The 27,226-nt window shown below is 45.4% G+C and overlaps 1 protein-coding gene across 1 annotated transcript in view; it reads left to right on the forward strand.

Annotated features, from left to right (window-relative positions):
• The window catches only part of LOC308461813 (uncharacterized protein), a 33,496-nt gene extending 12,476 nt beyond the window's left edge, over positions 1-21,020 (forward strand). Inside the window, exons 9-16 of the mRNA XM_080978978.1 lie at positions 10,065-10,666; positions 14,808-14,890; positions 15,681-15,837; positions 16,649-16,810; positions 16,935-17,060; positions 18,781-19,001; positions 19,341-19,381; positions 20,634-21,020. Of these exons, the coding sequence (XP_080835104.1) occupies positions 10,065-10,666; positions 14,808-14,890; positions 15,681-15,837; positions 16,649-16,810; positions 16,935-17,060; positions 18,781-19,001; positions 19,341-19,381; positions 20,634-20,731 (1,490 nt within the window). The 3' untranslated portion in view covers positions 20,732-21,020. The remainder of the gene's footprint in view (positions 1-10,064; positions 10,667-14,807; positions 14,891-15,680; positions 15,838-16,648; positions 16,811-16,934; positions 17,061-18,780; positions 19,002-19,340; positions 19,382-20,633) is intronic.
• The last annotated feature ends 6,206 nt before the right edge of the window (positions 21,021-27,226 follow it).

The raw sequence follows: 27,226 nt of genomic DNA on the forward strand, positions 1-27,226 counted from the left end.
AAGAAAATGGAAGAGTCTTATCGCATGGCAAGTTCCCGACCCCCCCAGGAGGAAATAAAGACACATGACACAATTATTAAGTTTAATGGGCTGAAAAAGGCCACAACTTTATTGGTTACAGGTGATGAGCAGTATTGGCTTAGGCATTGGTCCTAACCGACTATATCCAAATCCAGCCCGTCTGCTTGAAGTCCGGGAAGGGTTAACCACCAGTAGGGAGAGTCCTGCTGATGCACATCAACTAGGAACTCCCCCGGGGTCACCGCTAGGGGGTGTGCCTTAGGCCCTAACCTCCCTAGGCTTCGGACAGGGCCACACCCCCGGAATCCTTTAACGGACAACCCTTCAATATGTGGGGCAGGTGTTGGCGCTACCTCCCCTCTTCCATCTACAGAACAATACCAATGCCTAACTCCCAATACCCAGAAAGTTGTGACGATTTGCTACAAGGTAGGTGAAAACCAAGTGGCTGGTGCCAATTTGCCAAGTGGAAAAATTCCTACCAGGCCCCACAACGGGGGGTTGCTATGGACCAACCAAGGTCCATAGCAAGGTCAAGGAATGAAAACCTTATAGGGTGGGAGGGTGGGAAAAACAGGAACAGCTGGCAGGCGGGGAAAGAGGGAGATCCCCAGCTGCGTCCTGCCTTTATAGGGCAGGCCACGCCCCTGAGCCAGCCGATTGGCCGGCCAGGGGGTCACGTGGCTGGGAATCCCCCCAATCGCGTGGGGCTGGCCTCCACCCGCTGTGCGCGTGGAGGGGCCGTGAAGCCCGCAACCCCACCTCCTCCTTAAGGCGGAAGTGGCTTAAACAAAATTGAGTGAAGTCAAGGATGATGACGGGTATTTAAAATTCTGCAACTCACAATTTCTCCTCTAAAGGACATAAGATAACTTTTGCAATAACTGAACTTTGTAAACCTTTTGTGGAATAGGTGGAGGCCTGGCCAGGACCGCCATCCTTCTGATCAGCAAGTCCAAGAGGCTCAGTGGTTTAGACCACAGCGCCACCCACGTCCCATGGTCTAGATGGGCCCCTGGCCTGATCCAGCATGGATCTTCTTATAATCTTAAATGAAGCTTGCAAACAAATCATTTCCCACGTGAATTTACTCTTGATTCCCCAATCTTTTTTTTTTTGGGGGGGGGATGTAGATTTCTACATTGTAGAGTTGCTTCTGTTAAAGCATTGGGACTTGGAAACTTGTGTTGATCTCCGGCAAATCACCTCGCAATCTTCCACTAGATCCCAAGCTCCTTTCTGCATACACTTGCTGAAAGCAGAATTCCAGGAGGGTAGCCTTGGCAGTTAAAAGTGATTTCTGTTGGGGATTAAACTAAGAACATGATGTCATTCCAACCTGGCTCACTCATCGTGCAGCAATTAACTTTTTGGAAGTGAGTTTTATAGGGTTTCAAACCACCAATTCTGATTTTTAAAAACAACAACCCCAAAAAACTCAGCTTAAGGTTAATTATGGTGCTGAGCAGATGATCCTCACCATTATTTGTCCAAAAGGAGCCAACAAAATATTGTAAAGGCTTGCTGAGTTCTATCATTTCTCTGCGTCATTTTGAAGGAAGCCTCTAGGCTCTCTAAGGTGCCCTTGCCCAGCTGTTGGGGGAGGTTTTTACAAGCGGAAGCCTTTCCATGTCTCGCAGGTCTGTCGTCTTTCGTCTCCCTTTGAGGCAGCCTGTTCGCAAAACATGTTCGTTGCAGTTTCTGGGATGGAATTGTTAGGACCTGCCTTTGAAGACAGTAAAACAGTTGGCAGGACATTTAAGGGAATGCTGTTTCTGACACACCTTGCACTGCCCTGAGTGTGTGTGTGTGTGTCTGTGTGATCAAATCATGGGGGATGAAATAGGACTTCTAGTGCAGTATCTGGAAGACTGCAAAGAATGTCATGACTTAGGCCCCCTCCAGATGTCCTTTTCATTATGCAGCCAAAATGTTTTAGAATCATAGAGTTGTAGAGTTGGAAGGGAACCCCGGGCAGTCCATGACTCTTTGAACCTCCATAAACTGCTTTAAAATCACTTTAAGCCCACAATTGTTCTTTTGAAGCCCTACCTTGCCTGCTTTGTACCGGCACCAAATACAGTGGTACCTCGGGTTAAGAACTTAATTCGTTCCGGAGGTCCGTTCTTAACCTAAAACACCACTTTAGCTAATAGGGCCTCCTGCTGCTGCTGCACAATTTCTGTTCTCATCCTGAAGCAAAGTTCTTAACCCGAGGTACTATTTCTAGGTTAGCAGAGTCTGTAACCTGAAGTGTCTGTAACCTGAAGTGTCTGTAACCTGAAGCGTCTGTAACCCGAGGTAGCACTGTAGGTCAAATGAAAAAGCCTTGTGGGCCACGTCTGGCCCACAGGCTGAAGGCTCCCCACCTCTGTTTGAAAACATCTCCTGGTCTCCTCTTCTATGTCTCACCTCCTTCCTGGACTCTCAAGGGATTTGCTGAGACAGGAAATGGATCCATGAGAAATTCACAGTTAAGCTGACAATGCGTGCTGAGCCAAATGCATCACCTATCCAAGCTTAAATTAATCATTTGCTGAAGGCAGTCTAGTGCCACACCAACAGTCTGGTGGAAATACAATGAGTACCCGAGTCTCAGGGCTGCTTTTCACTCAGGGCATCGTTCTTTCTGCTTCTGGGCTGTGCCACTTAAGATGGCATACAAGGTGGAGCTCATAGGATGGAACAACCCACCAATTTAAGGAAATAGCCCCTGCACATCAAAATCTAGCAAGTGGGGGAGAAGGTTAGGTTCAACCCATCTCCCCAATACAGTCGTACCTTGGAAGTCGAATGGAATCTGTTCCAGAAGTCCGTTCGACTTCCAAAATGTTTGGAAACCAAAGCACACTTCTGACTGGCTGCAGGGTGCTTTCAACAGAACATTAAAAAGCAGAACAAAACTTCAAACATTAAAAACATCCCTAAACGGGACAACTTTTGTTACAACTTTTTAGCACCTGCTCATTTTTGGAACTTGAAAGTTGGAGACAGCACAAAATAAGGTCTTAATCAGTGGTTGTCATGGACCGGCAGAGGAGTGGGAGGCAATAGCTGGGGAACCTCAAGGGAACCCCCAGGGGAAGAAGGCTCAGAGTCAGCGGTTTGGTGGTAGAATGACTATAAATGGCCAGAGGGAAAAGATGGAGCAAACGGGCAGGAGGAGGTGTCAGAAGCTGAAGAGGTAACAGGGTTTAGTGAGCAGGAAGAGGCTGTGGCAGACAGCAGTCCAGGCTCAGAGACAGAAGTGGAGGCTGGAGAGGAGGGGGCCAAGAGGCAGCAATGAGTCAGGCTGCTGAAGAAGCCGGGGAAACTATTCCTCCTGCTGTGACCTGTTCCCCTTCCTCCTGGTCTCGAAGAACACACAGAAAAATGAAGAGGGCAGACCAAAGAGAGACAGGACGAGGAAGCCTTAGGCTGCTGGACAATGACCTGGGGGAGGAGTTTTAGAGAGCGGTTGGACGACGGGGGCCTTCAGTCCTTGCAAAAGCCTCATTGGTGCAAGGCCTACTGCAAGAGTTGCTGCAATCACTAGGCCTGCACTGTTTTGGTTTCTTTGAACAAGGACTTCACAGATTATTCAGCCCTTTGCTGAATTTTGCAATACAGTTTGCAACTTGGAAAAGGCACCAAACACCAAGATGATAAAAAAAATTAGCCAAAAGTTGGGGGGGGGGGAATTATAGAATACCTTAAAGACCACTGTAGATATTTAAAATGTTAGCAGGATTGTTATAACACTTATAATGCAATATGATTTAAGGTAAAAAAAAAGGAGATAAAATGGATTAGAAAAATGTAATTAGATACAGTGGGGGGAGTCTGGGGATCTAAATAATCCTAGATGTCTAGAAATTGAAAATGTTTTAAATGGATAATAATATTGTTTGTTTTTTTTAAAAAATGAAAAATAATTTTTTTAAAATGAAAAGGCACCAAACTGCATATTCAAGGATAAATATATATTTATAAAAGCATACATGAAATATCTGTCTAAATGTATTTTTAGTACAAAATATGTATTTAGAGTTTGAGCATGAATGTCCATGTGCATTCTTAAAAAAAACCCCCAAATACATAGATTTATGAATGAATTGCATGTGAAACTGACCCAGACCTGAAATAGACTGATCCGCCCATCCCTGTTTTTCCCCTTTACCTTCTTGCAGAGCTCTGAGCTGGCAAATAGATGCTTAAGGTGGAGCACGGTTAGAGTCATAGCAATCCAACGGTATGATGTGTACTTTCATTGTGCATACATGCAATTGGCCGTTCCAGTGGAATGACATAACTGGATGCGGCTAATTCAGCAGTGGATTTGCACAACAAGCAGCAGCTTGCTACATCATTCATATCCACTGGGTAACCCCAGACTTGAAATTTGTGTGTATGAGATCATAGCCACTGCAGTTCACTTATTGTCAGGGGCTGGACTGAGGAGGAATGGTGGGGGCCGCCTCCCCCTTCTCCTGAACCTTCCTGAGAACAGGAGGACCGTATAGATTTAGTACAGTGGTTTGCAGAAGGGCATAGTTCAGAGGCTGCAGAGGGGAGAAGCTGGGAAATATTGGGAGAGGAACAACAGGAAGAAAAAATATCAGGGGAGAGACAGCTGACAGACTCAGTGTCCTTGGAAAGCATTCCTGACCCCCCCCCCCAGGACGAGGTGGGCATTGAGGGTATTAGAACAGAGAGCTCAGAGGCAGAAAGTCCAGATTAGCTGATGCAGGGGTGACATAGAATAGGGACAATGTAGAGCAACGCCACTACAGTGGTACCTCAGGTTACAGACGCTTCAGGTTACAGACTCTGCTAACCCAGAAATAGTACCTTGGGTTAAGAACTTTGCTTCAGGATGAGAACAGAAATCTCGCGGTGGGCGCAGCGGGAGGCCCCATTAGCTAAAGTGTTACCTCAGGTTAAGAACAGTTTCAGGTTAAGAACAGACCTCCAGAACGAATTAAGTTCTTAACCCGAGGTACCACTGTATAGAGAGACTGCATTTCTTTGTCTCTCGCTGTGATTATTGAATAAACTGGTAAGAACTCTTCTTTGTTCTGCTTTTTTGCTGCCACCGTGGGAGGGATAGAATTCCCCAAAGCCTGACACTTGTGTAATATTTTAAAGACATTTTTACCCTCATGAAGCTGGACATATGAATGCTCCTAGAACTTAAAATTAATCATCAAGAAACTTAGTGATGCCATGGCGAGAGGACCTGGGATTCTGCAACAGCTGCAACAATGCAAGGCATCCAAGCGCTTTCAGAGCTGTCTACAAAAGTAAGGCATTAGAGCCACTGGACACTGTCCTTTCAGCATGGAGATGGGTCATAGGTCAGTGTTAGAGCAAATGCATTGCATGTTGAATGTCCTAGGTTCTGTTCCGAAGGGCATCTCAAGGTAGGGCTGGGAGAGCACAGTATGAAAATCCTAGAAAGCTGCTGTCATTCAGTGTCAACAGTATTGAGCTAGGCAGGCCAAGGGTCTGATATGATGTCGCCTCTTTCTACATCTCTAGGTGTATAACTAGAGTGCCAAGAAGGAATAAAACAAAAGGTGTTTGCAAGCAAGTGCGTCATGCAGTTCCATTTGCCAGAAAGCTAGGTTTGTCTGTTTCTCATTGTCTAGGGCAATGATTCCCCCCCCCCCCCATTTTTATTAAGTTTTCTGTTTGATAATTTAGAATATTCATTTAACCAAGATTCTCTTCTTCTCCTTCCATGGTTCATTCTGCATAACATCAATCCCTGCATATTTTAAATAAACCAAGCCATTCAAGTATTGCATTATTACATCCATCAAAACTTACGCTGTTGAATTTATCTTAATGCTGCCAACGTTTTCAAGTGTACACAGTTCCCCCCTTATATTCAATAAACATTTTCCAATCTTCTTTAAACATATGTTCTTGTTATCTTTTTTTTTTTTTTTAAATGATATTTATTAAGATTTTCAAAAATACAGAAAGTAAGGATTAAAGTACATTCAAAGCCTTATTTTCATACATCCACTTTCCGGGACTCCCCCCTTCCCCCACCCCTACCATATTCCCCTTTCATATTGTTGGCTCCACAAGCTCTCAGTTCTAATTGAAACTTAATTTGTTTAGACCATTATTCGAATTTAAAATTTATACACTCCTCATCAATACCCTTAATAAAAGACAAAAGTTCTCTCCCAGGGCCCACCCCATTGTCATTCCACAATTTCCCTTTTTTTAATGATAAGGACACCCCACACAATAGAAATATCAGAAATAAGAAATAAAAAGTATAATAGATGAAAAAGAGCCAGTTCAAAAAAAAAGAAGTTAACAAGCCTTTGGATTTTAGTTCTCCCCCCCCTGTCCCCGGTTTAATTTCCCCCTGACCACCAAACCATGTTATCCACCTGGAATTCTTAAAGTCCATAAATCACCTATTTCCCCCAACTCCTTGCTGGCTTTTTCTTTTTATAGTTATTTTTTAAAACACTTAACTTCAGATCTTTAATAAAACTCCCCCCATTGTTCTTTCCAAATTGTAGTCCAATTTCCTCTTGTTCCGCTGCTGAAACGTTCTAATTCAGAAGCTTAGTAACTCTGCAGGGGTTATTGTTATTCAGGAACAAAAACTTGCGTTCAGTCCCTTCCTTTCTTCAATAGAAAATTCTATTGTCTCCTTTAGCTGAACACCCTGTAGACAAAATATTATTTCCGTTTTGCAGCTTTCCCAGAAGATAACCAGTCCTGTAAAATTCCAATGGTATTTTTCCACTTACGACCATCTTTGTAATGTCCCGAAACTCCTCTAGGGGGATTGTTGTAACTTTGTTTTCTCTAGTCCAAAAGTCCGATTGTTATCCATGTTTTCGCCATTTTGTATCCAAGTTTTAACGAGTTATAGCAAATTGTAACAAATTTAACCAGCAAAGTTCTCATAATAAAATCCTCTCTGCTTTCCGACTTTGACAGCTACTTTGACAGCTGTCAAAATCTCCGACTCTTTTCACCAGGCTCTCTCTTCAATCACCCCGGTTCCCAGGGGGGGGGGTTACGTTTCTTCTCCCTCAATTCTTCCTCCAGCACAGTTCTTATAGTTCCCCATCGTGGAATTCTTAGTTTTTATCAGCAATACAAATCTTTTTGGACCTTGGTTTCCCCGTCCTTGTTTTGGAAGGTTTACAGTAGGGGGGGGGACTGACTTCCTTTTTGGATCCCCCCCCGCTCGTGTCCAATCCGAAAAAAAAAAACTTTTTTTTTCTCCTTTTGAACCCGGTTTCCAAATTACTCACGGGTTGTTGTTAAGAAGTCCGAATTTTCAATGGAAGAAGTCAGCGCTCTCCGCCGGATGGCATGCGGCTGCGCTCGGCAGGGATAGCAGAGGACTCAAAGCACCACGCTTCTCCCCGGCACCCGATCCGTAGCCTTTAAAAAGGCTCCTTCATGAGTCGGGAGGGCGCTAGCGGTGCCAGCCGAGTCTCCATGTCCACGGCCTCCGTGGCCGTGGTTTTTAAGGGTCCCCGCATCGCCGGTGCGGTAGGACCCAGCCCCTGCCGAGCAGGCTCCCTCCGGAGCTCGGAGGGAGTCCGCCATTCGGCGATGGCGCCAACCCGGAAGTCTCTCATATGTTCTTGTTATCTTATTCTGTATGTTAGATCTGCAAGCTGCGCATATTCTATCAGTTTAATTTGGGAACTCACTTGTTTTCCATTTTTGGGCTAACGAAACAGGGGCCACTAAGGCTGGGGGCATCCTCTGCCCAGGCCCCTGTGGGGTGGCAGGATGAGGCACCTCTCTTTGGGGCAGGGGGTGGGGCAGCTCAGAGACCAGGGATGGCAGCAGTGGCTACCCAGAGGACTCCCAAGGAGAGGGGAGCAGAGAGGAAGATGAGGGAACACACTCCGCAAGGGAGGGTGTTCAAAAAGGGGTGAGGGGCTGCTGGCTCTGAAGGCAAGCGGTGACATAACTGGGCCCCTGAACCCCACAGGGGTGCCTCAGAAAGAAGGTAGTTGGTCAAGGGAGCCGTGGACTCAAAAAGGTTTAAAACCTCTGGTCTAGGGGACACTTGGTTGCAAATGTAGGCTTACTGCTGTGCAGCGTGTGAAATGGCTCTCAGGAATATATTGGTATTGAAAGAAAGAAAGAAAGAAAGAAAGGGAGGGAGAAACATAAGACCAGTGCAATTTAATTTCTCTCTATTCTCTTCACGCCCCTAGCTTTTGGTTTGTAAGCTCACTGGGGCTGAGACCTATTTACAGTGGTACCTCGGGTTAAGAACTTAATTCGTTCCGGAGGTCCTTTCTTAACCTGAAACTGTTCTTAACCTGAGGTACCACTTTAGCTAATAGGGCCTCCTGCTGCCGCTGCACAATTTCTGTTCTCATCCTGAGGTAAAGTTCTTAACCTGAGGTACTATTTCTGGGTTAGCGGAGTCTGTAACCTGAAGCGTCTGTAACCTGAAGCACCTGTAACCCGAGGTACCACTGTATTGATCTGGGCCAAACTAATGCTGGGTGCTGTGGCATCTGGAGAACCAATGGCGGATTGATTTATGCAGAGTTCCACAACTCAGACAGGGCTAAACAGGGATGGGCAACCTGTGCTCTCCAGATGTTGTTGGACTCTATGCCCCCCAAAGCCAGCATGGCCAATGGTCAGGGATGATGGAATTTGTAGTCCAGCAATATTTAGAAGGTTGCAGGGTGTCACCTCTCCAGAGCAAAATGGCAGGGGGAGAAATTTGACGCAGTTCACATTTAAAACTGAATTTATCAAATTTGCACTTTCTGAACTAATATAAGAACCTAAACAGCCATCTTTCAAAATTTGCACTTATCCAAAGTCTGAGGTGTAGTTCTCCAACCTTTGTTCACAAATACGCAGCTATGGGGGAAAGTGTGCATAAAAATGTGTAGATTAGTCAAAACAGTATATGAAATTTGCACTAAGATATATATTTGCTGCAAAAATTTAAGACTGGAAAAATGAGAACCAAGAGAACCAATACAGGGCCAGGGCGCAATTTGCAAGAAAGAGAGGGCAAATGGGAGGGTGCTTAACCCTTACCCTCCAAGTCATTCTTTTCTATACTCCTTTCAAATGACAAACACACATCTGGGAGCCCTAACTTTGCAGGCTTGTTGGGGGGGTGTGTCTTATATGAGGAGGGGGAGAACCAAGTACCATGAACTCCTTGGAAAAAAAAGGTGGGTTAGAAATGATGATTATGTTCCATTAGAGCAGTGTTTCTCAAATGTGGGGCTCCAGCTGTTTTGGACTACAATTCCCATCATCCCTGACCATTGGTCTTATTAGCTAGGGATGATGGGAGTTGTAGTCCAAAAACAACTGGAGACCCAAGTCTGGAAAACCCTGCAGTAGAGGTTCTGGGGGTGTCCTCTGTTGATGCCTGCATGTAACTAAACCTCTGCAACAAGGTCGCTGTGATGGAAGATAAGCTTTGTTTGCTGTCTGGCCCTGAGATTTTCAGTTCCCGGCCAAGCGAAGTCTTGCCAGCAGACCTATCCTTCCACTTGGTCATTGGTTATACGCTCTTAAGAGTCTTTGGCTGAACCCTGCTTTAGAGACAGAGTCCACACACTCCACATTCCAGAAGGTGCTGAAGGATATGGGTGCTTAGGAAAGACTCAGCAGTGGGAGCCAAGAAAAACACGAGAAAGGCAGAATGCCCTGACTTTTCAGAAAGACATCAGGGTGGAGTCTCCAAATACTTTATTCTTTCTTACTTGCATTCCATAGCCTTCCTGGTACAGAAACCCTTTAAAAAAAAGATATAGCCTTGGGTGGAAGAGCCACCTTGGCTGAGTAACAGCTGACGATTTCTTTTCGGAAACAAAAGAAGGAACGGTTCAATAAAAAGAAAAGTCCGCCCTCTGGAATGTGACATAGGCATGAATAAACGCAGGGAGGAAAAGGATAGTTTGGGAAGTTGGCTTGGATGCCCGGGGTGATGAAACCTTCAGGGAATGGAAAAGAGAGGAGACCAACCCCCCACCCACCCACGCCACTCCTTGTGGCAACGCCTCCGTCTCAGATATAAGAGGAGAATACAGACAAGGAGCTGCTAGCTCTCTCCAGCCTTTTAGAACGTAGTCAGAACATTTCTCTTGGGCGTCTCCATTTCCTGGCAACCATGACCACCACCTACAGGCAGTACACCTCTTCCTCCTCGATGAAGGGGCCTTCCTTTGCTGGGGGTTCCTCCCGGCTTTCCTCTGTCCACCTGGGTGGAGGATACAGAGCCCCAAGCATCCATGGCGGAGCTGGTGGCATCTCCATCTCTTCCTCTCGCTATGTTTCTGGGGTAGGCAGTGCCCTTGGGGGTGGCTATGGGGTAGGCAGTGCCCTTGGGGGTGGCTATGGGGGCAGCTTCTGCAGCAGCAGCCTTGGTGGTGGGTTTGGTGGAGGCTATGGTGGAAGCTTTGTCGCTGGCGGCGGCGATGTCCTTCTGGCCGGGGGCGAGAAGGAGACCATGCAGAACCTGAACGACCGCCTGGCTAACTACCTGGACAAGGTGCGGGCGCTGGAGGAAGCCAACACTGAGCTGGAGGTCAAGATCAAGGAGTGGCACATGAAGCAGGGACCAGGTCCAGAGCGTGACTACAGCCCATACTTCAGGACCATCGAGGATCTGCGGAGCAAGGTAAATGGCAAACCAGAGAGCCTTTGGAACCATTAAATTGTAGAGTTGGGTCGTCTAGAGCAATGCAATGGTGTAAAAACAGTTAAGAAAAGAAGAGTAAGGTAGCTGAAAAAAGAGTGGATGCTCAAGGGATCCTTGAGCCCAGGCTGCTGGGTTGCAAACCTAAGCATGGCTATTAAGGCATTTGAACCCTTTCCACTAGTTTCTGGCTTAAGCCCGTATGCATGTGTCGCTGTTACAGAGCCCAGAACGACTTGTGACAATGCAGCTACGACCATTCGCCTTGCACATAAGAAGAACAGCTATCTGCAATTCCTGCATGAAACTGGGGTGCAATGGAGAGTTTTCTGCTTGCTGTGGGAAGGGTGGGTTCAGATCTCTAGAGTGCTCACATTTTAGGGCTTCCCACACATTCTGTGGCCAAGTGTGTTATCTTCTTAGGAAGCTGCAACAAATGCTTATCCTGTCGTCTGCCCCATACAATGCTCATGTTTCCATATATATCCTTCTCTCATTTACACACTGCATTTTTAAAAATTAGTGCATGCTTAAATAATCTTAGGGGCACAAATAAACTCTTACTCAGAGGTGTGGATCTCCTGAACTTAAGCTATGTTGTGCAACTGAGATATGTTACCTAAGTTAGATTTTGGTATAAGCCCTCTAAATGTAGGGCACAGAGGAATGTAGGAAGATGCCTTATACCAAGTCAGACCATTGGTCCATCTAGCTCAGTATTATCTTCACTGACTGGCAGTAACACTCTACAGGATTTGGTAGGGAGTCTTTCACAGCCCTACCTGGAGATGTTGGCGATTGAACCTGGGACCTTCTGCATGCAAAGCAGATGCTCTACCCACTAAGCTACGGCCCTTCCCCATTTTCCTGCCCATCATGGGGAGGGGCAAGAAGGGCATCCTGATTTCTGGTCTGCCAGTGAGACATTTGTAGAGTCAAGTCAAATGAACCAACAGATGAGAGGTTTCCTCCAGAATACATCATATCTAATCCTTTTGATTAAGATTCTGATTAAAACAACAACCCCATATAACCTTCAGGGAAATGAAAGTTCACAGAATGACCAAGCTGGAAGAGGTCTTGTAGGCCATCTAGTCCAACCCCCTTCTTGATGCAGGAAATCCAGTTAGTGCATCCCCAACAGATGGCTGTCCTCCAACCTCTGCTTCAAGCCTACCCACCCCTAAGTCCAGGGCACCAATGAGGTGACCTTCCAGATGTGGTTGGACTCCAACTCCCATCATCCTGACCAAGGGCCAATGCTGGCTGGGTGGGAGAGTTGATGGGAACTGGAGTCCAGCAATGTCCAGAGGACACAATGTTGGCTATCCCTGTCCTGGGTAAACAGTACCATAGTCTAAGTGCTTGTAAGTTCAAGAGGTTTCTCCTAATGGTCAACTGAGATCTATTCTCTTGTGGCTTAAAACCATTAGATCTAGTTCTTCCTTTTAAAGAAGCAGATAACGACTTCTTCTTCTTCTTCTTCTTCTTCTTCTTCTTCTTCACCCTCATCTATGTAACAACCCATTAGGTACTTGAAGTGTTGCTCAGCTGCTTTAGAAAAACCGGCTGTGAGACAGGTGCACACCTGACATGTAAAGTACACCCAAGGTCCATTTAAAGCACACGGCTTTCCCCAAAGAATCCTGGGAACTGTAGTTTCTCCATGATTCCTAGTTCCCTTAACAATTTCCAGGATTCCTTGGGGCAAGTTGGGTGTCCTTTACATCTCTGGTGTGGACCCACAGTTTCTAAAACCCTTGGTCTCTAATTATTTTAAGAGTGAAGGGTGTGGACTGATGGAGGGATGGAACTGGATTAATTTCCAGTTGAGCTAATCCCTTGGAGGATGACAACCGCAAGATCAAGAAAAAGCTATCAGCTAGAGCGCATGGCTGCAGGGCACCAGTGGCTCCAACTTCAGGTGCACCCAAAAGAAATACAAGGGCCGTGAGTGATGTCTGTGATGACAGGACCCTGGGCTTGTGGATGTGCGGCGGATATGACTTGCGTTCCAAGTATGCGCTCCCTCTGCCAAGCTGCTCAGATAATGGAGGGGCTGGAAGCACCCTGGGGCAGGGAGAGGAGAGCTCTCTGACGCAACTCACCCTTTTGTCTAGCGTTGTGGTGACAGGGCAATGAGAAGGCGCAGGAGCAACGGTTTTTCACTGGACCGAAACGAGAGATTAGGAGAGCTCTTTGAAGAGAGAACTGGCTAAATAAAACAAATGCAAGCCTGCTCATTTCCACCTTCCACAACGACCCTGTCAAGTAAGCTGCATTTCACCAGGGGTGCCAAGTGCAAAAGGAGGCAGGCTGATCCTGCACCTTTAATGTGATGAGAGTGGGGAGCCAGGGTGGCACACTGGCTTGGAGCAGGACCTGGGAAACTAGGGTTCAAATCCCCACTTGGTAATGAAGCTTGGACCAGTCACTGCCTTTCAGCCAAATCTACCTCACAGGGATGTTGTGGGGGTTAAGTGAAGAGGGGAACCATGTGAGCTACCTTGAGTTCCTTGGAGGAAAAAAAAAAAGGTGGGATATAAACGTAATAAAATAGATGATGTGTGGAACTTCAGCAGTTCTGTGCTGCCATGCCAGCTACACCAGCTGAGACCTCCTCTTCTGCATGAGTATCCTGCCCCCTTTCTATCTGCCCACCCTGCATTTTACAGATGAGGAACTGACAGCACAACCCTATACGCTTCTACTCAGAAGTACATCCCATTGAGTTCAGTGGCACTTACCCTTGTGCAAATGAGTATCCAAATGCAGCCTGAGTTTGAAAGAGGCCTCACCTAAACAATTGTAACAGAGGACCTTTTTGTAAAAAAGAAGTAATGCAGCAGAAAAGATATAATTCAGTAGAAAAGGTTTGAGGAAAAACACTGTGGAGAAGTCAACTGAGGGTGGGAATTAACTCAGGAAACAATGTAATTATTTGATTTGAAGGGCATGGTGAAAATGTTTTTTGTGTGTCTATCATCTATCTATCATCTATCTATCATCTATCTATCTATATCTATCTATCTATCTATCTATCTATCTATCTATCTATCTATCTATCATCTATCTATCTATCTATCTATCTATCTATCTATCTATCTATCATCATCATCTATCTATCATCTATCTATCTATCTATGGTATCTACTATCTATCAATCAATTATCTATCTATCATCTATCTATCTATCATCTATCTATGCCTTGAGAGAAGCTTCTGAGTTTGCTCATGGATCACCAGAAATCTCTATCCATTGCTTGATCTACTGATGTCCTTCCTTGAAAATGGCACCTAATAAGGAGCAGCCAATGGATAACAACATAAGAGAACAAGTGCCTTCCTTGCTTGGCAGCAGATTTTGCCAATCTGGCAATTTCCAGACATCATGACTCTGCTATCTAGGGCTGATGGGAGTTGTAGTTCAAAACAGTTGGCAAGCAGCAGGTTGGCAAGGGCTGATTTCCAGTTTCCTCATGTTTATCATAATCCATTTGGGTGATAATAATAATAATAATAATAATAATAATAATAATAATAATAATTTACACCCCACCCATCTGGCTGGGTTTCCCCAGCCACTCTGGGTGGCTCCCAACAGAATAATAATACTAATACTACTACTAATAATAATAATACTAACCAGGCAATAAAACATCAAATATTAAAAACTTCCCTAAACAGGGTTGCCTTCAGATGTTTTCTAAAAGTCAGATAGTTGTTTATTTCCTTGACATCTGATGGGAGGGTGTTCCACAGGGATTAGTAGGGATTGCTATTAATATGGTCAACCCAATAGTGGCAGTGATGGGTAGAGTAAGCCTGTTGGATAGATCATAGAATCATAGAATTGTAGAGTTGGATGGGACCCTGAGGATCATCCAGTCCAACCCCCTGCAAGCTGTCCCATATGCAGATAGAACCTGCAACCTTGGCATTATCAGCACCCCACTCCAGCCAGCTGAGCTATCCAGGCTGACCTGAACTCCATGAACTGCCATTCTAACTTCCACCCTAGGCATCACTTAATGCCTGCTCTCGTCCTGTATACTTAAGAGAGTACATAATTCAGACAAGCCTCTTTAAGACTTCTCTTTAAGACTACTTGTTCTTTCCCCAGATATTGGCTGCCACTGTTGACAATGCTGGCATCGTCCTGCAGATTGACAATGCCCGCCTGGCAGCCGATGACTTCAGAACCAAGTAAGTTGTGCTTCCGCAGAATATGTATGAACCATGAGCAGGTGGAACAAACATTTCATTTGGAGAACGGTCTCCAATCTATGGCTCCCTGGACTGATGAAGTTGCTTCAGCCATATTAAGCACTGGCGCTAGGATTCAAATTGGCCAACAGCTTCCAAGGCAGATCTAAAAACCACTCAACAAGTTGGAGCAAGGAAAGAAAAATTAGGTTTAGAAACACAGAGTTTGGTCCAGAACACAAGCAAGGTGTAATTAGCAGGCTGGATTAGAAAGCCAACAAACAAGGCTGGATAATCTGACATCTCATATATCAGGAAACTTAACTGAAGGCCTGTCATGAACAACTAGTCTGAAAAACCAAATACCGTATTTTTCTGTGTATAAGACGTCCCCTATTTTGGGGGACTAAATTTAAAGAAAATGAGGGGAGATGGCCCGAAGTTGTTGAGCTTTTTTTAGGGGGAATTGCACTCTATCACCCCAGAGGGGCCGTTGCTGGGGGTTGGCAAAGGGGGCAGCCGCTCCCCCCATGACGCTCCCTAGACCGTGCACCTCCCTCAGCGGCATGCGGGGGAGTTGCGTGTCCACCAACCAGCTGGCTGGTGGCGTACAGCTCCCCCCCCACTATCCGTGTATAGGATGACCCCAGTTTTTTGACATGATTTTTGAGCCAAAAACCTTGTCTAATACATGGAAAAATACAGTAAGCAAAACTATGTGGAACAAAACAAAACAAAAAATATGAAAAAGGGATATCTTAATTTAATCTGTCCTTTTTTCTGCTTCCAGGTTTGAGACAGAGCAAGCTATGCGCATGAACGTGGAGGCTGACATCAATGGGCTGCGCAGAGTCTTGGATGAGCTGACCCTGTCCAGGGCAGACCTGGAGATGCAGATTGAGAACCTGAAGGAGGAGCTGGCTTATCTCAGGAAGAACCATGAAGAGGTAAGAGGCAAAGCTGCCATGAACCTGTATCGCATGGCCAGTGGCAAGTAAAGCATCCTACGCTTGCTGGCTTCAGTCCCATAACCAACCAGTCATGTGCCTGTACTGCCATGCTCAAGATCTGGTCTTTGGAGTGCCAGGACAAACCCTCATTTAGGGTGGCTTGTGATGGTGTGCAGAAAGTCTAATTCATAGCAGTCAAGCAGCTGGTCAAAGCCTGCTTGCTAGCCACCAAGACAGAGTCTGTCTTCAAAGGACCATGGCTCTATTCAGTGGTGGAGTATATGCTTTGCATTCAAAAGGTCCCCTGCTAAACCCAGGAGAGCTGCTTCCAGTTGTTTTCGGAGAGATGGACAACTTGGACAAGTAGGCTAATCAGCCATAAGGCACTTTTCTATGTGGTTTTGGACTCCCATGTCACAGCTGGAACATATAAGCAAACAAACATTCTTTCTTTTTTATTAAGAATGTTCAGAATACATTACAATAAAAAACAAACTGATCTAAACATTTTTTTAAAAAAGAAAGTAAAAATAGAATGCAGAGTCCTCTCACAGGTAGAGCTTAACTCTTGTCCCATACAGAAAAAGGTGAACCCTCTCAGCTCTCACCTGGGACCTTTCTTTTCTTCTCCCAACCTCCCACCCTGGGAGAACTTCCCTTCCCTGCATCTCACACAGGGTCCTTCACCAACCATCCATCACCTTCATCTGCGTGCAGTTCTCTCCTTAACCCAGAGTAGAGGACAAAAAACAAAATGAAAACAAAGCAAATAAACTTTCCACTCTTTCCACTTTTCCTCTCTTTCCAGGAAATGGCTGTCCTCCGAAGCCAGATGGGTGGTGAGATCTCGGTGGAAATGGACGCTGCTCCTGGAGTGGACCTGACCAAGATCCTGACAGAGATGCGTGAGCAGTACGAGCACCTGGCAGAGAAGAACCGCAAGGATGCTGAGCAGTGGTTCTTCAGCAAGGTGGGACTTCCTCTCAGGATGAAGGAGCTTTCTGGAGGGGGAAAAAGAGTGCCACAGGTTCTCAAATGGATACTCGGTGCTCTGAGTTTCATGTGAGCAACATGTGTTCTCCTTTTGCTTGCAGACCGAAGAGCTGAACCGCGAAGTTGCCATCCATACAGAGCAGCTGCAGAGCGGCAAGTCGGAGATCACAGAACTTAGGCGGAGCGTCCAAAGCTTGGAGATAGAGTTGCAGACTCAACTCAGCACGGTAAGGGGGCACGTGGAACTGGGGAGGATGATGAGTCTTTGAAAGTCCCCTTGGCTCTATTTTGGTGACACAGTCCAAGAAGTAGGACCTTTTCATTTGAATGATTTGCGGTGCGTTTCTGGCCATTGCGTAACAATGCCCACCTCCCCCCTTTTGGACAGTATCATTAGTGTGTCCTTACACAGAGTGCAACTTTGATTTTGGCTGCTCCTCAGTAGCTCAAGGGAAAAAAAAGGTAGTTAAGAGCACAGAGACACACAGGGCTCAAAAGTGAACTGTGCTTAAATCCCATTGAACTCAATGGGATAGGTTGGTGGTGACAAATGGTGCAATCTTATATATGTCTATTGAGCTTGTTGAATTAGGTAGGACTTACTTCCGGTGAAGTGTGCAGCCTATATACACTACACTGTATCAGATTGCAGTCTGCGTTCTTTGGGTGAGAAAGTCAGAGGTGTGGCACTGAGAAGCGATGGAGCGAGTCGTCCTGCTGCTCTTGTCTCATAGCCTAGAGGCTCTGCAAAAATTTAATATGGGATGATTAAAAAGTGGTTTCATGGCTAGTTTGTCAGACTAGGACCAGGGAGACCCAGGATCAACTCCCCATGCGGTCATGAAGTTCACTAGGTGACCTAGGACCAGTCACTATCTCTCATCCTACTGTACCTGGTAGAGGTTTTATGAGGATGAAATGTGTGCCTGTGTGAGTGAGTGAGAGAAACTCCTTTAAGCTTCTTGGGTGAAAGATGAATGCAACAACAAAGCTGTGTAATAATTTCCAGAGCAGTAATTCTAATGCAGCAAAAACGACCTAGAGTCCTGTAGTCTTGTGGCACCTTAAAGACTAATTTTTATCATGGCATAAGCATTTGGGGACTGCTTTCAGGCTTCCCACATGCATCTGGTTAGCCACTGTGAGAATGGGATGCTGGGCCAGAGAGACCTTTGGTCTCATCCAGCAGGCTCCATAACCCAAAGCTATTTGCTGATTGGACATCTGCATTTACCTAAGGACTTTAGATGCTATACCTGATTTAACAAATCTGACAATTTTGGTTTCTGTCACTTTCTCATTTTTCCAATCTTAAATCCAGTTCTCCACATCTCAGTAAGTAATGTGCAGGGGTTTCAGAATTTTGTCTGAATTCTTCCTGATATACACATTTTTATATAGACACCTTTTTTTTTTGCAAGCAACATCCCTCAAAATAATGAATTTTGTGGAAATTTCCTCTAATATATGCATATTATTTGGTTAGGAAGCTGCACCACAAAATCTGGGAAAGTGCAAATTTTGAAGAATAGTTGTGTTTTGGTTTGCAAAACAAATTCAATTTCCCTCCATCCCTCCTTGAAATATTTCATGAAACCTGTTAAGTTGTGGGTGAACATATCAGACGACACAGCGATTCTTCAAACAGCTCTTGTTTATTCACAGGCCAGAACAGAACTGAACTGAAGGGTTCAGTCAGCCTGCTTATATAGAGCTCCATTACAATGTAACTGTAACAATTTTCTAAAACTATCCAATCACTGAACGTAACTTTTGATTCCTTATTTGCATAACTATCTACAGTATCCCCCGGCTGGCCCAGGGTGAGAACTTCAGTACATAACAAAACCAGCGTGCAGCCCACTACTGTCATTGTTATATACCTGATAATCTTCCAAAGTTCTCAAAGCAATGAATGTGACCCTCCTCTCAATTCTCTTCCCCCAGAAAGCAGCACTGGAAGCCACCCTGGCAGATACAGAGTCTCGCTATGGCTCCCAGCTCGCCCAGATCCAGGTTATGATCAGCAGCATGGAGGAGCAGCTGGCTGAGTTGAGGTGCGACATGGAGCGCCAGAACCACGAATACAAGATCCTTCTCGATGTCAAGACCCGCCTGGAACAGGAGATCGCCACCTACCGCCGCCTGTTGGAGGGAGAGGAGGCCCAGTACGTAAAAGAGGGGCTGGGATGGCTGTGCTGGGGAGGGATGGCAAGAAGGGAGTTCTAAAACAGCTCACATGGAGCAAAACAGGGAGGTTCCTTCAATATCTTAAAAGGCAATTTTATCCAGATTTTGGTGGTGCTGGCATTAATAGATCCATTAATTATTTTATTATCTAATCAACAAACAACACTGTCATTGGTATGCAGCCCTGTTTCTATATTTAATAGGCATTTTTAGGATTTCTTTTTTTTCCCTATTATCACATTGGCATTTCATAATGTATTCTAGAAAAGCAGTCTGCATTTCTAACTTGGCCATGTTTCTTTCCTCTTTTCTTACAGCATCAGTTCCCAGTACAATGCAGCTGTGTCTGGAAGAGATGGTAAGAATGCATGCCAACTAAAAAAAGTTCAGTTCTCAGATTCTGGGGGAAATATAGGAGAACCTTTCAAGAGGCCCTGACTTGTCCCATTTTTAGCCAAACCCAGTAGCCTTCTAAAAACAGTAGCTGATGGACCACCACAAATGGTAAGGAGATGGCAAGGAGATAATCTGAACACTGCGACCCTTCATCATGTGTGATGTTAGCTGCTGCCACTGCTAAGTGAGTCAGGATGAAGATATCTCTGTGCATCAAAGAATGCTGTTCACCGACATCACCATCTTGGATTGCAGTGTTACTATCACCCTTGGCCAGAATCCTGAGCAGATTTCAGATTTCTGAAAAACATTATGATGCTTTCCTAAACGCACTTACTGGGAGTAAAGCTGTGCACACATTATACATTTAAAGCACATTTGAAAATCATTCTTTCCCTCAAAAAGTTCTGGGCACTTTAGTTTACCCCCATAGAATTGCAATCCCTAGCAACCACTTAACGAACTACTACAGCGCCCAGAATTCTTCGAGGAGAAAATGTGCTTCAAATGTGCTTCAAAGGTATAATGTGTGTGCAGCCATAGTCACGCTGAACTCACTGAACTCTGAGCAAACATGCCTAGGACTGCGCTATTAATGACATCCCAGCCCACACAATTCCTGTTTTCCCCTACAATTCCAAGTAGATAAGAGGAAAGTAGATGAGGTACTCATCTCTGCTATTCTGACAGGGCACAGACGGGGAGTGGGTGCTCTTCCAGATGTTGTTGGACTCCAACTCCCATCAGCCCCAGTCAGGATGGCCAATGGTCAAGGCTGACAGGAGTTCAGCAACATTTGGGGGTGACCCACAGGTTTCCCATCCCTGTAAGACATCCTACTTTTGTCTCTCAACTACATATATTTTGCAAACTGCTTTGAGGTTGTTGTGTTTTTTTACAATCAAGTGGTGTGTGAGACAAGTTATGAAATAATATCAGGAGCAACTTCCTGGGGTCTTCTGTACGTGGAAATGGAAACATTAACCAGTCTGCTCACAGGCCTAGAAAGCAACAGAAGCCTTCCAGCATTCCTTGGTCCTTCCCTCAAGGCCTGATTGGCTCCCAGCTCAGCCTCCCAGTTGGCTGAGGACCCTATATAAGCTTCTCAGGTCCTCTCACCTCCTGATCATTACGTTTTTGAGATGGAGTTATCTGGTGAAGTTATGAAACATCTGAAGGGGAAATAAACCCTCTCTCCAATTCTTCTCTTGCAGTGACAAAGACCTCACGTCAAGTCCGCATGATTGTCGAGGAGGTTGAAGATGGAAAGGTCGTCTCTTCTCGTGAGCAGGTCAAACAGTCCAGCTATTGAAAAGAACCTGCCATCAATAGTGCCCCAAGACTATAGTTCTGTGGATACAACTGAGAGAGTTTAACATCACAGAATCTTCATGCGTTCTGCAGTATGCCTTCCTTTTTTTAATTAAAAAAAAATAGTTATCAGCAAGTTTTCCAAATTAACAAAAACAACACATATTTTCTGTTATGTATGTGTGTGCAGCTTCCTTTGCATAAGGAAGAAAAAGCACACTGTTAGGTGACCTTTACAGTCAACTGCCTTGCTTGCTAATAGCTAATAAAGCATTATTTCCTATAAAACACGAGATCGTTTCATGGGTGTATATTTAGGGTTCTCAAAAATGTAATCATTGTGGGATTCCACAAGAAAGGATAAAATTGGGAAAGAACCAGTGTTTTTTATTGTAGAAAAAAACCAGACTTCAATAATTATTTTGAGGGTACAAAGATCTGTCTTTATTTAAAGCAATTTACACACAGGTCCTGCTATCCAAACACAATTTCTCAGGAAATTGTTTGTTAGGTGAGTGTTTGTATAACGACTTGATGATTTCCATTGGTTCCTATTGGAATTTTTTTAATGCATTCCCAACCAAGGAATTTTGATCCCCAAATGATGAAAAAACCTGGGGAAACCCCTCTGAAACCTTGCAGAAGGCAAAAAAGTAAGCGGGAAAATGCTCTCATATTTGTGCAATCTCTCCCTTTCCCTCCCTGCTCCCTCTCATCATGGTTTTTGATGAAATGAAAGCCGCAGGCCAGCTAAACACACAAAAAAGTAAGGCTTGTTTAACGCTGATAATCTGTTTACAGTACTACGTGCAGGTCTAGATGTTTGGGTATCTGAATCTGCAGTGTGTATAGCGAGGTTTGAGTACTAATTGCTCGTGTTTGGATAAGTGAATTTTCATATACTGAGCATTTGGATAGCAGTATCTGTGTGTATTGCTGAAAGGAGCAGGTAGAAAACCCACCCGAGAGTCCCTCAGCTTAGGTTGGTTCCTCTAAAGAAATCAGGCATTTTTACACAGGTTTATAGGGCTGCAGATATGGAATTTAGCCAGGCTATTTCCCAGAAAACAAAGGCGTTACTTCAGCTTTTGAGCTTCCAGCTCACCTTGCAGTTACATTCCAAGAATTTTCTTGTAATAACATTTGAGACCTGGGCTTTTCGGCTTGGAATCTTTTTTCCCTACATCTTTTTCTATCTACCCTTTCATCCACAGAAAGAGATTCCAATCCTCAAAGGGAGCTTAATGGATATCCTCCAGCCACATTCTCAGTTATCGACTTACCCTTTCATTCTTCTCTGTCTCCTCCCACCTCCTTCTGGAACTACTGGGTTTTGCTAAAGAACTTCTCAAAAGCTCAAACTTGTGGTGAACAGGAAGGCAACACAGGACCACATCTGGATTTTGTGGGGTCCCATCTGAGCAAAATACCCCCAGTGGGACTACCCGCTCCTTGATTCTCTCCCAGCTACCCATTCCTTTGCTCTACCTCCTACCCCAGTATGTAGAACTGCCTGGAACAGATGACACAACCCTTGTCACTGCTTGTAGGCTCAGAGAGGAGAGGCGAACAGGCAGAAGGGCCAGGAGGGAGGAGGTTGGGGACAAAAACAAGATTAGTTGGCTCTGCCTCACTGGCTAGTAGCTTGCTCTGGCTCCCCCTACTGTCAACCTCCCTGAATTCCACCCTACCAGTCCTAATGAGCACCACCCTTCACTTCAGCCATGGAACCTCTCCAACTGTAACCAGGGTTGGGCAGCTTTAGGTGACAAAGAATGGCTACGGCTATATGGAGGACCACTAATCTCCCCCTACACCCCTCCCCATTTCCATGTTTATTTACTTATTTAGAATATTTATATACTGCCCTTTGCACAAGCAACAGGTCTGCTTACAACAACATCAAATAGATAAAGATGATGATGATGATTTTCGTTTCTACTCCACTTTACATTATTAAGAAAAAAAAAAATCTCAAAGTGGTTTACAACACATTAAAACAGCAAATAAAATAACATAAGATACATACAATCCCTAAAATAGCACAATCCTTTAAAAAAGACCACTAATCATGGATTGGCTGTGCTGCCTGGTGATTGACCTTGAGCACTTTTTTTGTCTGGTAGCAGGATATGAACCAGGGTCTCCTCTACAATACAGCACGTTAGCACTGACCCCCTGCTGGCGGAGGTGAGAACAGCAGGGAAATATTAGCATTGACTCCTTAGACTCCTGATTGGCTGGGAGGATTCATGTGACAGTTTCCTGCCACTTTGGGTTGGCATAACTGGGTGCTTCCCTTGGCTGTTCAGTGCATGGTTGGTTTTTTTGTGTTTTTTTTTGCTGTGATAATTTGCCACACCTCACTTCACCACCATGGGCGTCTTGCTGGAATCAGAATCCCAAGCTTCACAAGCAACATTCCTCAAATTCAACCTCACAAGTATTGCCAACATCACGCTAAGGACTTTTGAATGACAGCTTGCTGAGCCAAATTGACTGATGGAGCCTTTTGATGAAAGCGAGCTACTTGCTTGTGTGTGCAACTATGTGGTGGTCAGGAGAAAGTGCAAGGGCATAAGAACGAGAACATCAAAACCCTGTGGTTAACCATCATTTGTACTAAGCAACGCTTTGAAGGGCTGGAGTACTGCAGAGGAGCTTGAGCTTCATTAGAAATGGTGATTAAGGTGATGATGATTGCCTTGCTGCAGGTGAAACAGTGCCCTCGATATGAACAATGCAGGCAGGTAAGCCTGGACATCAAAGGAAGGAACAAGGAACGAGGTGGTGGAGACAGAACTTTCCCCACAATGCATAGCTCACATTACTGAAGATAACTGGGAAAAGTGCAGTAGAGGACAGCGAAATGGCAGAGCTGGAGGCCTCCATGGTGCAGGAAGCAAGAGATGGGTAGCAGAAGCAGGATATTTTAGAGAGGTCAGCAAAAATGGCCTCTCAAAATATGTTGGTGGATAGAGAAAGTGCACTGACCATTTCCACTGAATTTCTCCAGGGGCAGGAAAAAATCCACCAAAAAATGGGGAAGTCATGATTTTTTTGTGACAGGACTCCCCAGTATGGAGTACTGGAACTTTTGAGCTGGCACCCACAACACTTCTATAAATATATCAGAACCGGCATTTCATTTTTTAACAAAAAAGTGAAATTATTCAACTTGAATTGCTCTTCAGATTCACATTGTTTCAATGCATTGCTTATCCCCCTGCCTATTGCTTCTTGGTACAATTTCCCTTCTTCTTCTTCTTCTTCTTCTTCTTCTTCTTCTTCTTCTTCTTCTTCTTCTTCTTCTTCTTCTCCCTCACTGCCCTTGAACTTAGTTGCCATCCACTCTGTAACATCATCAACAAAATCACATGGGTTGTCACAGCCAATACATCAGCAGTGAAGGAAGATGAGGTATAATGAAGGAAAAGAACCATAAAGGGAAATAGCAATGGGGGAACAAAGGCAGCCCAAAGACAACATCAGTGGTGCCAAAAAATGGAAGGCAGTTTTTGACAGTCGGGAAAAGAAACACTAAACAAGGTAAATCGTTTCAGTCTATGTCCTTGACAAAACTGAAGAACAGCAGAGAACAACCCAAGGCCAGTAAAATTGAAGCCTGCCTTTATTATCCTCCCTAATGAGGTGAATAGGTCCATGGCCCTGCAATCTATTAACTGCACTCATTGTGGAAAAGCCCATAGCCTTTGCATCTCATATGTAGTACCCTCCAGCCTGCGGAAAAACCCATTAAAAGATCTCTCTTAAGGTCATGTTCTGTTATACACTTCACGCCAATCATGGCATTAACAAGACGTCATAAAAAGGGAACAATTATTCAATGAAATGTCACCAAGAAACTGCCCTGACTCAGCTGGCTTCATTCTGATGCCGTGGGGCAGTTAACAGTGATAGAGCAGCCCCCTTCAGGCCTTCAAAAATAATTCATGGAGCTCAAACTGAGCAGGAGGTGAACACACCAGGCACCCCCATTTGACCTCCTCAACTGTCCCATGTTGATCAGTCACAGTCCACAGGGACTTCCACCACCCAGGAGGGTGATCGGCTAAACAAGGAGAGGTCAGACATTGCTGATTGTCCAGGCAGAGGAGCAAGGCAAAGGTTAGCCCCTTGGAGGGAGATTAAGGTCTGGGTTCAGCACCACAGATAGCTCTCCGAGAGCTGAGGCCAACCATCCAAGTTGTCTCAACAAAGACCTGGCTGAGTTTTATAGCAGCGCAAGGGAGCCGTTGACTGGAGGCCCCACCCAGTGAGTCAATAGCCTCCTGACTATTTAAAGGCCCACTCCTCTTAGCTCCTTTTGGGGTAATGGACTTTCCAGCCGTGGGATTGCTTGATCCCCTGAGGAGTCTGTAGACCAACCATCAACATCTGCTAGCAGTGTTTCCTTCAGTCTCAGGGAAGGGGAGGCAGGCTCCAGGGATAACAGTCCCAAACAGGAAAGACCTGGGGGTGGGTTCTCCTCCCCCTCCCCCTCCTTTTCAGAACCAGAGGAGAGGTGGTCCACAGCTATGACAGAAGGAGGTTCCTAAGGCCGCACAACTGAAGGCCTTCTTGCTCACTGCTGGGGGCAGAATGGGTACAACCAGTGCCTGTGGGAACATGGGGTAGAGGCTGGCAAGTTCATCCCTCCCTAGTTTGAGCACCCCCCACTTTTTTTGAGTACCAGAACTAGTAAGGGTGAGCTTTAGGCAATCATTCTTTTGCACACAGTATCTTGAGATCTCATGGGGCCTCCCATTGGGTCCTGTTAGGCTTGCCAACAAGGCCTCTCTGCTCTCTGAACCATGAGGATCAGGTTAAAAGCTACCAGTGTCATTGGAGCCAGAAACTCTGCTTATCAGAGACTAAAATCCTCCTCCTAACACATTTTCTGAGTGGGTGAGCTTGAGATTAGAAAGCCAGCTGGACAAGAACTGCAAAACAATTAGAGGGTGTTTCCTCTGTCACCAGTGCATCAGCTATCCATGGGAGAAGTGACGATAGTGACACAAAAATTGTGTACAATTAGGGGGTATTGAGGTGGTTCCAGTGAAGGATAGGAGGGGCTGGAAGCTGCAAGCCTCTGGTTCTCTGGGGCAGTGATGTGATCTGGAAAATCTAAGGATGTTGCCATGCTGCATCTGGGATGTTCTAAAAGATCAGATTAAGTGCAGAGCTGAAACAGGAATGAAGTGGTGCTTCCTGAACATTTTCACCCATGGCAAAACAAGCCCTGCGAGTCAGCATTTTGGGTTTTTTTTGCATTGCACCACAACTTGTGGAAACTGCTTCAAAGGAGGCAGGTGGCCAGGATGAAAGGGTAAAGTGCTGCAGTTGCTAAGGCAACTAGGCTTAATCAAGAACTTAAGGTGAAACAGATCCACAGTGGCCAACCAGTGGCTTGTCCACACCAGAACAAAATGTGGATCTGCACTGGCCTGTCCCCCATCGATGTAGGAGAGAAACTCTTCCCTCTCACAGTTGTCCTGGATCTTTCTACCTTTAAATGTGTCCCTGTCAGGGACCAGACTGAGGATTACAACTCTGATGAGGAATGGTGGGAACCTCCCCCTCTTCCTGCTCCTGACCAGGATCCTGAAGCTGCCCAGGAACAGTGAAGCAGTACAGTGGTACCTCTGGTTACAGATTTAATTCATTTCGGGGGGCCGTGCGCACCCCAAAACGTCCATAACTAGAGGTGCTGCTTCTGCATATGTGTGCGGTGTGATAGAGTACTTCTGCGCATGCATGCGGCATGCAGAACACTTCTGTGCATGCGCATGGTGTGCAGAATGCCTCTGCACATGCGCGAGTGGCGAAACCCGGAAATATACACTTCTGGGTTGCCGTGGCCGTAACCCGAAGATTCCGTAACCTGGAGGTTACACAACACGAGGTACTGCTGTATAGATTTAGAGACTTGGTTTGCAGAGGGACATAGTTTGGAAAACCACAGCTGGGCAGAGCTGAATGGGGAACAGCTAAGAGAATCAGAACAGGTAAGAGAAAGAGATAACTGACTCCCCTTCGCTGGAAAGTGTCTCGCCTCTCTCTCCAAGGGCAAGAAGAGCTGATAAGGTTGCTACGCAGAAGGCTCAGTGGTTACGAGATCAGGTTGTGAGAAGGGGAAGTGACGGGGAGGACTTGGGCAGGAAGTAGGAGGAAAACCTAATTGGGAGCATTTTCACTCCGATAATGGCTGCTTTGTTCTTTTTCTCTGATCATTAAACACTCTTAACTGGTAAGCGATTCTAATTACTTTGTTCTCCTGATGCATGGCCAAAGGGTGGGGGAAGGAAGCTGTTTCCCTAATGCCTCACAGTCCCCCCCCCCTCTAGATTTGAATGTATTGTTATGTCCCTAAATACCTCCGTTGTGGACCAATAGACAGTGGTACTTTGAAGTACTTGTCTGACGGAGTCCCTCTCTACAGATGTCACTTCACTTACTTTAAATCAGGGGTCAGCAAACTTTTTCAGCAGGGGGC

This window comes from Podarcis pityusensis, assembly GCF_964106645.2.
Source record: "Podarcis pityusensis genome assembly, chromosome: 13".
Classification (NCBI taxonomy): domain Eukaryota; kingdom Metazoa; phylum Chordata; class Lepidosauria; order Squamata; family Lacertidae; genus Podarcis; species Podarcis pityusensis.